At 41.8% G+C, this 12,321-nt stretch overlaps 1 protein-coding gene across 4 annotated transcripts in view; it reads right to left on the reverse strand.

Moving 5' to 3' along the window:
• Nucleotides 1-4,743: 4,743 nt before the first annotated feature.
• TMEM63A (transmembrane protein 63A) overlaps nt 4,744-12,321 on the reverse strand; it is a 34,121-nt gene continuing 26,543 nt past the window's right edge. For all 4 annotated transcript variants that reach the window (XM_067292935.1, XM_067292933.1, XM_067292934.1 and 1 more), the window contains 4 exons: nt 10,341-10,508; nt 6,920-7,035; nt 6,485-6,547; nt 4,744-5,883 (listed from right to left, as the gene is read on the reverse strand). In XM_067292935.1, coding sequence (XP_067149036.1) covers nt 5,701-5,883; nt 6,485-6,547; nt 6,920-7,035; nt 10,341-10,508 — 530 coding nt within the window. In that variant the 3' untranslated portion in view covers nt 4,744-5,700. The remainder of the gene's footprint in view (nt 5,884-6,484; nt 6,548-6,919; nt 7,036-10,340; nt 10,509-12,321) is intronic.

Here is a 12,321-nt window from a genome sequence, read left to right on the forward strand (position 1 = left end):
GATTTGCCTTAGGCAATTTTTTTTTTAATAATGATTTTAGAATTCAAAGTAAGTTTTGACATGGAACATATTCACTTGAAGAAAAGCAAGTCGGTGCTTTACATTTCAGGAGAGCAGGCTGTAATAAAGCTGATCAAGCAGGAAAGCCAAATCTTCTAAAACAACTCTAAATGCATGGAAAAGATTTTCATATGGAAGGAAGAGGAACTGTTTGCAAAAATGCATTTATCTTACATTCTTTCCGCTCTCAGAAACATTTGAGAGGCAAAACAAATAGCTACCTTTTAAAACTAATCACTAACTTTCTTCACAAACCTTCGCCTTTTCTCTTTTGTCTCGCTACATAAAAATGGGAGTTCCACAACAACCAAGATACAACTCAATACAAGAGTAACAGTATAAGCCAGCAACAAATTCTGGCTCTGTTTTCAGCAATACCCTGAGAATAGTGATTGCCATTAACTATTAACCAGCACTTAATTAACTACTGAGTTTAGAAACAGACGTGAAAACTTCCCTCTCCCCTTCTGAGCTATCTACAGTCCCACCCATTCCCACTGAAATATCATGCACAGATTTAGTCCAGACAGGTCAGGGGTATCAGATCTTGAAACCACTGTCCTGTGACTTCTCAGAAAAGCTATTTTAGTTCAAGATCTAAACATAATCTTGAGTTTACAATCAAGAAGGAAGATAAGAATGTTTTAAAGGCCCTAAAATCACATATTTGTCACATCCTAGGTAGATGATAAGATGGATAAAGCTCTGGACTGCTGAGGACCACAAACTTGACATCAGTAGATGCTGCCAACCCAACTTTAGGGAGATGACAACTAAGAACCTGAGAACTTGGGTTGTTTTAGACATTTTCACAAACAAATATCAGGTACTGAACCTTTTGAATATCTGTCCTGCAGCAGGTCAGTCAAGGTCTCAGGAGGGCTATGGCAAAATGAATATAATCTCCATCTGGCAGGCAAAACTGCTATCACAGCTATCAAAAACTATCCAGCTATCCCTAGTTCTGGACATTTCCAAATCAGAACTTTAATGGAAAGAGAACTCTATCCAAAATTGAACTTGGAAACATATTTAGTTCATTAAGTCAGTGAAATCCTTACCTAATGCCACAGAACATTATTTTTCACTAACCATAAAAGTTGGTCTTGAGGTGGGAATTTCATCCATTCAGATCTGGGAAGATCAGGTACATGCTATACCAGAACTTCCTTAGGAAGGCAGGAAAAAAGCTGCTGCAGAAGAGAATCAGTCATCCTCCAGGAAAGCAACAGTGCTTGGTATCAGCCAGGAATCCAGAGTCACCGTACTGGGGATTGCAGGCTCCTGCCTGGAAGAGATTAGTAATGGAGACGCATTGAATAGGGAGAAGCAGTTTCATATACCATACCAGTTAATTCATGGGGGCCCATTCTTTGTTTCAGCAAAAGAATTAAAAGCTAATTATGGTATATGCAATAGAAAGACAGGTGATGTTGATTCACATCTTCTCCAAACAGTAAATGCTTACAGTCTGTAACCGACATCGAACAAATCAAGATAATTCAGGAACTCCATATCTGAGCGGAAGATGCACTTGCAGCTCAGATGCTATGACCTACCAATTGGATGTCAGATATAAAGCAAGAGCCAGGAGATAATGCAAGAGCTGGAAAATTAGAGGGAAGAACGTTCTATTATAATGACCCAGCAGATAATTTTCAGTGCCTCTGCCTTCAGTCATTTCCTTCCTGGTTTGATCTGGCAGACAGCTGTCCTCAGAGCAGAAAAAACAAAGTTCTCTAACTCTGAAATATCTGAAACAGGCACTTGCAGCTGTTACAGACAGGTGACAAGCAGAAACACTCCAAAAGTCCTGTCCAGATTAGACAGAGAAGGAATCTGTGGGGCCACTTGAGAAATACGGACATATGTCCTCTTAGAAAGTTATGGCCCTTGCTGCCATACAGAATTAAAAATGTACATTTCCTTACATTGTTGCAGTTTGGAGACAATAAACTGGGTCTTTTCTCTGCACTCAAAGGACTTACGTTCATTTTGGTGGCAGAAAGACATCCCTCCTCCCCAAATTTTCCTGTGCTTTTCACCTCATTTTGCAAAGAGCCCAGAGAACAAGCATCTGTGATCTTCTGATGCTCCTAGGACAACTCTACCTTCTTGAAGAGCATAAAAGTGAAATGTTTCAGACTCTGATATATGAACCATTTGTAGATTATGTGTGAGAAAGCTTTCAGTTGTGCTGTTAATATCTATGGGTAAGCAGAGCTGGGAACTGGATTTCTGTACAGAGATGGGCTAGCGCTACATTGAATCATGTAGAAACTTAGCAGGGACAGAGCTTCACTTTTGGCTCGGGACATGGCAAAAGCCCAGAGGAAGGCAAGGCAGGAATGTGTGCCTCTAATGCAAATGAGAAATTGCCACCTTTGTTTGGGTGTTGAGGATGTGGGGTAATAGGGCAGAAGGTGAACCAGGCACAGCTGCTTCTGTATGAATGCCCAGATTGGCACAGAGCTAGGCAATATCTAAACAAGCTAATTTTTTTGGAGTCTCAGCATACCATGCAGCATTTTCTTCTCTATGGAAGAAATTTAGCCTTTGCAGAACTGCACTAAATTGTACGAATATCACATGGGCTCTGTTCTTCAACTTTTAAGAGATTGTGTCCTTGGTTGTGTCGTGTGGGATCCTATCACAGGCCACTTTGTAGGGTTTACTCACATTTGAATGTCAGACTTGCCTAGGATTTACGTTCCATGGGAACGGCGCTGTTCCAAGAGGCGGCGGCTGCTAGAGCGTAAGGACTTAGCAAGACTCGAGGGGAAGGGAAGGAGGGGTGTTGTTCCAACTGAGCGATGCAAGGAAAGCAGCAGGCGCTGGATCTCAGCAGATATGGCTTCTGGGAGCTACGATCAGCAACTCCAGCTGGGCCATTTGCTTAGGCTTCCTGCCAAAAGATTTATAAAAAGCATGGTGAAGAATGTGCAATGGCTTTAAATATGAATTTCAAATACAGCGCAGCCAATATCCACATTTGTTGAGGCTTCCATCCCTCAGCTTTTCTCTAAGGCTCAGTGAGGAATGCAAGGAGTTTCTCCTGCTGATCTAATTTTATCCTCTCTGAGACATTCACCAGCATGAAAGAATGAACTAGAGACAGTGCAGTTTCTTAATTACTTCCAGCTCTGAGCCAGAGAGACCCAGAGGATACTAGGCAAGCAAGCACAACAGAGCAAAGCTGACAGACCAGGCTTTACTTTGTGTGCTGCTAGACACAGAGGTCTTGTGATAATTTACTATCAGATGATCCCAGCCTTTACCCAAACAGGGTGTGAGTACACCAGATCATGCCCTAATATTATAAATACTAACGGCTGTGAGTTTAACTCCAGCCGAGCCCAGTGGTGTACTAGAGTAGCTGCTACACGATAGGTGAAATATGCAGGTGGTTTCCACATCAGACACGTTAACTACCTCTACAATACCAGCAGTGACTATTTAGCAAGATACAACTTTCCATTACCTAATAGGTTTTCCATATTCTACTATCTGAAGCACGTTAGCATGACTAGAGGTGGGTTTATTCAAGTTCACTGAAGAGTCAGCCCTGTTACTGCTGCTGTCCATACTGAATTTATGTCAGCAATAAGGAGTTTCATTACCAAGGCTCAGCAGCCTTCCAAGCACCAAGCAGACAAGTACAAAAAGGAAATCCAATAACAGAAAGAGTTTTTGTCCTTGATGCAACATATGAACCTCACAGTGGCCACTTGTTCAAAAAAGTAAGTTATGCCACAGAACTTAAAAACCCCTCAGTGCCAGCACTGTAACCAGGTCAAGTGTGGTAGCTGAACCATTTATTTGCTTCCTCAATTAGTACACTAAGAAGTGCCCACTGCTCCTGCAGATGCCTGCACAAGATGGGGTACTGCAGCTCAGAGTGAATTACAACAGTCACATATTTCTGATCTAATTAATACAGCAGGAGGCTCTGTCTCTTCCTCCTGTTCTCACAGCCATACGAAATATTCTGACAAGTAAAAACGTAGAGTCCATTGTGTTTCTTTTTGCCTTGAGTCCCAATCTTAAATGGCAATTTGTATTCAAGGTACACACCACCTCTAATAATACCACGATTGTGGTGGTATTAGAGAACACTATTAAACAGCAACTCTAAAGTGACCGTATAAGGAAGCCTGACAATGATCCATGCCCCCACTAGACAAAACTAGTCTCCTCACTTATCTTTTCAGAGCCAGGAGTTTTGTGCACCTTCAGCTAAAAGGACGGTCTTGTCATTACGATTATCAGAGCTCTGCAGGGGCCGTCTTGTATCAGGGCAGGTCTCCTCCCTCGACGTTCTCAGCATTCATGCAGAAGGCCGGGCTCCGGAAGCTGGAGGCAATCCTACAAGACACTGAACATCTGCACACGCTTATCTGTGGCACCAATGGTCAATCTTAAGATGTTGCTGCTTCACAAACAAGCTAATGAAGTAGCTTACAAACAGACAGAGGGCTAGAGAGGGCAAAACCCTCTCCTACTCAAAGGTCAGCAAGATTCACCCCCTTGAGAAATGTAAAAGTGTTCAAATCTCTCATGGGACGTACTGTCATTCTGAGCCTTTGTGACAGTACTCTTATGAACAGTTCATGAAACTGCTGGCTGCCTCACAGCATGAGCAAAGACAGTATTTAAATACACAAGCAAGAAATCAAGACAGCCTTAAATTTCTCTGAACTCAGTGTTTTATTGCTTTGTGATTATTAGTTACACTTTGACACAATGTACTTTGAAATAAATTGGCACCTACTACATAATTTAAAAACTTAATATCTTACAGCTCGTGTAATTGGCACTTATTGAAAAACCCCAGAGATTTGTCATTTTGACCCAAGATTAAAAAGAAAGATAAAATCTTTACATCCTTTATTGCTAGCAAGTGAACATTCACTGTGGAAGGCCCTTAAAAATAGTGAACTGAAACTAACAACCTGAATGCCCTCCAGGAATATATAAAAACAGTATCAGATCAATCAGTCCCTTCTTTACATCAGTCTTTTTGGTTTGGTACTTTTAATATCCAAGTGCACAGTAACTCCCTCATGTCTTTCAAGAAAAAAAAAAAAAAGAAAAAGAAAAAAAGTGCTCACGTCTGCACTGACTACTTTATGTGACAACAGAGGAGACACTCCCCAACACCCTCCCCATCTCCCACTGTGGGGCACAGTAATTTCATCAAAAGTGACATTGGCTCAGGATTTAATACAACCCAAGTGGTTTATAAATACTCAAGGTTTGTTAAAAATTCAAGGAGAGTTATTTTGAATAAATAAATGGCAGCTGCGGCTGAGAGCTGCATTTGCTTCAGTGACCCGTTTATTATCTATATGCAGCATCAGTTATCTTCATAAGGCAAATGATGAGATGGCAGAAGTAAAGCTCCTGAGGATCCACATCTCGGTGTTCAGCATGCTTGTTTCACAATGTGCGCAGACGTCCTGCAAAACAATCAGTTCCAAGGCATCTGCTTTTTAATCTCCAGGCACAGCTGCAGACCACACAATGAATTATTTCTGTACCTCTTCTGCAGGCAGGAATGTGTAAATAAATCAGAATGCTTAGGGGGTGGTGGTGGGGAAATTAGTTCTTTTAAAGCTGGACCAAGTGCTCCACCTCGTGTTAGTCCTTGGTATTGAGGGAACCCTTCGATGACTGTTCAATAACTGCAGGTCTTGCCACATAGCTTATGTCTTCTTCTGCCTGTGAACTAGTGTTGTCCATGGTGCCATATGACTGCTGCTCTTTATGGGCCAACACCGTCCTTTCTGTAGAATGAGGATGCAAGACTCGGGGGACGAACTTCTGAAATCACAAGCGTTAACAATTTTACTAGTCTCTCAAAGTATCATGTTGGGATAACGTACCCAGATAACTTTTCCCCTCACCACTCTTCTTTTCATCCATTTCCCATTCTTCACCTTAACACCTAAGGCCTTTTGCACCATAAGGGAGGCTTCCTAGTGCAAAACTCACCTGTACATGCACAACTTGTAGCCTGTGGCACACAGACCTCTATTTCTACCCGCAGTCCTACAGCAGGTTAAGACCTGCTACACACATCACAACTCTCAGAATCACCAAGCAGCGGCAGCTGACTGCACCTGAATGCTGTCCAGAAGTCAGGTACTGCCTGGTATAAGATCCAGGCATCACAACACAGCGTACACAGCCGCTGGAAGTAACGTGTTTCAACTAGTCATAAAACTTCACCCAAAAGGTACTGCTGCAACACCACCTGGGAACAGGCAAGCAGTGCAGTTGCAGAACTCACTGGTCCCACCAACATATGGGAAGTCCCACAGTCCATTCAGACTAGTATTTTCTACACAAGGTCTTTGGTGAGCAGGGCGAGAAATTAATTTGGGGGGCAAAGATAATATTATTAATTGTGTTAACTTCTTACAGAAGATGCTGGGACGGCTCGTACATCTGTGTCGTTTCCTCTTTCTCCTTGCAAGTCTTCTATCTGCAACCAGTAACAGGTGAGGGAATGGGAGAGAGACAATATCAAGCTTAAGTCAAAACAATATATAGAACAGATTGTAAGCACCTGAAAACTCAGAGAGAGATCAGTGCTGGTGCTCTACTGTATGGTTACAATGAACTCGCCTCCCATCCTCTTCTTACATATTTCTCTTTACTTTTTTAGTTCCTGCTAACACAGACACTTCCACTGTGCCAAGCAACCTGCCTCTACCGACCAGCCTTCTTCAGCCTTACTAGAACGAACCTTTGTGGACAGACTTTGCTCCTGACAAGGCAAAAACAACCCTGTAGGAATAGTTGGTGCTACACCAAGTATATATGTGCTGAAAGGTGTTAGGTGTCCACCACTTACCTTGTAATTCAGTGGGCTCAGGTACTTGAAACAGCCAAAACAGGTATAAGCCAAGCAAATAACAATTGTGATGCTGACAACTAGGCAGGTAAACATGGTTGTGGGTGCTTTAAAGCCTAGAAAAATATCCAGAGAATACAATATAAAAGTAAATAGCAGGAAAAACAAGCAAACCCTTACTTTGTCTTCCCTATTTTCAGAAGCCTCATGTTTTTCCTTAGAGGACTGGGCAAGCCACTTCCAGCCCCGATCAGGAGAGCCTGGTAATGTGCAAAGCTCACTGACTGATAAAACAGCTGAACAAGCTGTTTTCACAACTTTCTGAGGCCAGAAAGGGCAAAAGGAAAAGGCTGCAAAATCTGAATAATAAACAAGATTCAGACACCCTTCTCCTCTTCCCTCAGTCATTTATTCTGGACTCAGTTCTAAAACACTTTCATTAATGATCTGTGAGATGGAATGGGTAGGGTCCATTTATTAAATACGATGATGGCAACAAACTGGAAAGACTGCAAACAACAAAGGAAAATCAGAGTTCAAAATGACCTTGACAAATTAGATGACTCCCTCCAATAAAAGTCAGTAAGATGAAACTGTATGTAGACAACTGTAAATAACTACAGTTTGGAAGGAAAAATGAAATGTAGGTATAGACAGATAACTGACAAGAGACAAGCCTGTAGCACTACAGAATGCAACTGATGACGACAAGCTGGAAAAATGAGTCAGTAGTGTGATGCACTCACAAAGCAGTGGAGGAAAAACACAAGCCTCTGGTACCTAGACAAAAGAGTAACTCTGGTGCCACTGGAGCCCTTAATTTGAGCAGCCCAGTCTGTTTGGGACACCACCATGAAAACATGGACAGAACTGGGAAGAATCCAACGAGAAGGAACAAGAGAGAAAAGAAACTGAAGAAACATGAACTAAGTTGAAAGTTAAGTTTTTCTTCTTTAAAGAAAAAGAGAGAGAGAAAGAGACAGACAGACAGACCGACCGACCTAGGAAAGGTCATGGTAGCAATCTCTGATATGAAAGAAGTTATAACAATGACAGTGATTTTCCAAGTCCACTGGGGAAATAATCTGAAGAAATTAATCTCATTTTGCTGCAAAGATGACTTGAATAAGATATTAAGGGGGAAAAAATATATATATCCTAGGCTTTTCCAAACTTTTTTGGCCAAAGAGACAACAGCAACCCTCAAATTTTCTTGTGGTAACCCCAGCATATGTAGTGACATAGAACAGACAAGTTTCACTATTTAGCATGGTTATATGAATCCTGCGTGGATCAGTTGGGGGGGGGGGGGGGAACCCAACAACAAAACAAGAAAAAAACCATGTCACCGTTCAAACCAAAAAGGGAAATGAAACCAACTCCCTATGTGCATTCTGGAATCTCCCTTAGCAGAAGCTGTTTTTATAGGAATAGGTTAGACCAGTATTTCCCAGTTGTTGAGGCACAGCTACATTAACATGTGGTGTGAAGCACAAGGAAAGCAACAGAGATCAGTGAAAAAAGAAGAAATCTCCCCAGAATTGGCTTCCCTTGCCCTGCCTCCTCAGCACTCTTCCCTGCCCACAGCTCTGGGGAATATGGGACTTGGGTGATCATCCCAAGAGACGGAGGCTGAACTGCATATAGTAGCATCACCTCCTCTGTTGAGAGGCAAAGCATCTGACGAATGGATAGCGTGGGAACTGAGGAAGAAAACAGTGACTGAGAAAGAAATAGATGGCACAGTGCAGCCTACCAGCTGAGATAAACACCTTCTGTAGACAGTCAAGTGCTATTTGATCTCGACTCAGAGCTGGGATAGACTAAATGATCTCAAGGTCCTTCCAGTCTTACATTTCTGTGGTGAGAAAACAGGGTATTATCACTGTACTATATAACTAGACTGAAGCACCTATAAACCGTACAAGGCAAACTATACAAATCAATGATTAAACAGTCAAGCCTTACACATCGTAAACTGATTTATTTTGCAGATAAGGAAGCAGAGCCCTCCTCCCTCTCCTTCCCTCTCCTTTGGACAAGGATCAGCAATGAAACCAACAGCAAGGAAATCAAAACCTTAAGCTCCAACCTCTCAGCCTCTCACCACTTGACTGGACTGCCTTTTGCACTGACAAAACATCCCATAAAAAATAACTCTATGCTGGCCCCAAGCCAAACACAATAATCCAATCTGCATTTTCCATTAAGTTCCATGATGAATGATGGTCTTGCTGTAGATGCAGAATGAGAAAACATTATTATAAAGATTTAACTTTTACTACACTAAGATTTCCTTTATAATTCAATTAAAGAGGCACATCAATTGCTGTGATTGGAGTTTATTTTTCTAAAACATGCTCTAGAAACTCTGCTGTTACTTTTAGAGGACACGGATTGGTTAGTCCTCCTGGTTGCAAAGATAGCTTTCAAAACAAGGGAAAAAAGTTCTCAAGCAAATAGCTAATACAGTGACATCTGATCAAGTCCTGAAGCAATAGTTCTGAGTGTCTCTTACATCCACAGGGAGTTAACTCTAAAGTTAGATGACAGTCTGCCAACAATATCTTTTTCACTACTGCTGTGCTAAAAAAACATTAAGCAAACACACTCATTTGTCATCATTGGTGTGAAAGCCAAGAAGAGGGCAAAATACAGCTAGATACCAAGAGCTGCAGGAAGGGAGACTCAACTCCTTCTAGCATCACCAACATCCCTGTTCCATGCCAAATGCTTCCTCCTACATCACAAGTAAAGAAAGCCATAAGCCATGGCCAACCTTTTCTGAAGCCATTTGTATACTACAGCAGATGCTGTTAATGTCAAGTATTTACAGAACACAGAACATCTGTACTTGTAAAATGAATTAAATACAAAACATGGGGTTTTAAATTAAAATATGGGGAGGATAGTCACTGTCTCACTGCAGTCTCTTCTGTGTAATGTTTAACAGATGATGTGGAACACAGGTCTTGGTATTATTAGCCAGCATTTTAATGTTTTCTAACTGATAGCTGTGCAACAGAGGCAGTAGCCAACTCACAGAGGCAAATTAAACTTGTGCATAGAGAATACAAATGCGTGCAGTGAAGCCAGAGACCATCTTACTAGAAGAAGCTAGTTCTGAACTGATTTTTATTTTAATTAATGGAATTTTACTGTCTGTCACTCAGTAGCCAAACTGGCCAATTCAAACCCTCAGATCGGGGGAACACATGATCTCCTATAAAGTGAAGGAATATGAAGCTCCATGTAAACAGCTTGAAGCTAATTTATCAGCCATAAGCAACATTACTTCCCATTTGCAGAAGCAAAAAGACAAGCTGTAAAGACTGCAGAGCCTATGAGACTTCCCATGTAATTCTAGATAAGCTGACAAGAGAGGTAGGAGTAGCTTCTCAGTGAAAAAAGTAATACTTACCTAGCCGCAAAAATGAGAAAAAATAGAGCCAGAAAAGGCAGAGAATTGGCGCTGCCAGGGCCTGATTCACAGCTGCAAAGTGGATCTTCTTCTCCAGCTTAGCAGGGAGATATGCATAATAAAGGTTGTGACGGTCAACCATGTGCTTCAGGAGTATATATATTAAGCCTGGAAGGAAGAAAGGGAGAGCCAAGGACCGTAAAAAGCAGCAGTTCTGCAAGGAGATCTGCATTAACCAGGTGACTTAAAACCCAGATACCAACAGCGGATACAGCCCAAATATGAATGGGGTACAGAAGCCTGCCCCAAGGTTGTTCATGTGGCGGGGGCTGAGTCCCCAGGCCAAGACCCCAGTGTATCCCCGTCCCCCTCTCCTCACGCATCTCCGCTGCGGCCATGGCACCACTCGCGCTCCCAGAGCGGACCCAGGGCTCCTCCCAGCACTGGGACATGGGGCCAGGGTGGTAGGGAGCACTTGCAATGCCCATGCTGGAAATGCAACTGGTAACTCCCTCACCACAGTACTGGTAACAGAAGAATGGTCTAACAGTGGCTTAATGTTTCCCTCTCAGCCTTCATTAAATCATACTTGAATTTCAAGTCAGCTTGTCTTATCCCAAAAAAGTCAGTTACAACTGTGACAGCTATGAATTGCCACAGCTCTGGTACACAGCAGTACATTCAGATATTTACAGTCAGCATACAGAGAAAGCTCTTATTCTACTTCTGTGGAATTAAGTTGCATTTTTCCAATGTTACCTACACAAGGTGAGGTTTATTTTAGAGTCTGTTATGTAGATACATTTAATTTGGACATACTTCTGTTGTAGTAATGGCATATTTGTGTCTCTGTCTTCCTACCAGCTTTTTGCTAGTGGATGCTTCAGGGTTTTCTAAGCTCTTGTTATTTTATTATTCACTTAGCATACTAATACCTGTTACAGATTATATGCCTTAAGAGAGGAACAGCAAGTTCATCTACATGAGGGTCAGCAAAGGAAACAGTTGAGTTTTTCTGAGTAATGTACATGCTTTGCCATCTCAATGATAATATTTTGCACCATTTCACTGTTGTATTTGGCCCAACAGCAATACATTTCAGTATTTTTTTCTTTTTGCAGAACTGATACTTTGTCTATAGCATGCAGCAGACAGTTTATAAAAAAAAATGAACATCATGCATGGCTCAATTATTCATGACCTTCTGTTTTCAGAAAGAACACTAAATATAAACAGATGTGAAGTATGTTGTTATAGAAATCTGGCCACATTTTCCCTATAATAAGGCTGTTGATTAAAAAAAATTCTGACCAATATCTAATTTAGGTAATTATGTTGTCCACAGTAGCTGAAATGATTTTTTACACATTATTCTTAAGACAGTCCAGCATCTTTGTGAATGAAAGACATAATAAAATAAGAGGTAGATCAGGTCATAGTCACTAGAAATGAACACTTGTTAATGAGTTCTAAAAAGACAAGCAGGTTTTTTTGCACACCCATATAGGGTTTAAAGACTAGCACAGCAAAAGGAAAGAAGTGGTCAGAGCTCGATATGCAGGCAACATAAGAGAGAAACGTTAAGACATCACCAATCGAATAATAGAGAATAGAAACATCCTAGAAGAAGGAAGTCTGCAGCCGCACACCCTCAGCACACCCTGAACTCCCAGTTCACTGATTATCTAAGCCAGTGGGTCTACCAGAGCACGCAGCACACCTCTTCCTGTCAGAGGACAGGAACGGTGTTCACCAAGACCCTGTCCCAACAAGCGGTCAGGACATCATTAGGTGACGTCCCTGGGGTCAGGACCATGGAGTGTGCAGCCGTCCATAGCACAGGGAGGGACACAGCCCCTTCTCTCATCCCATTCGGGACATGGAATTTTAGATCAATGGTTAGTAACACAGAAGAGCTGTGGCAGTGCCAAGGAGAGATCAGGTCATTTTCCAGTCTCTTGCTACTGGATCAACATACTTG

This window comes from Apteryx mantelli, chromosome 3, assembly GCF_036417845.1.
Source record: "Apteryx mantelli isolate bAptMan1 chromosome 3, bAptMan1.hap1, whole genome shotgun sequence".
NCBI lineage: Eukaryota > Metazoa > Chordata > Aves > Apterygiformes > Apterygidae > Apteryx > Apteryx mantelli.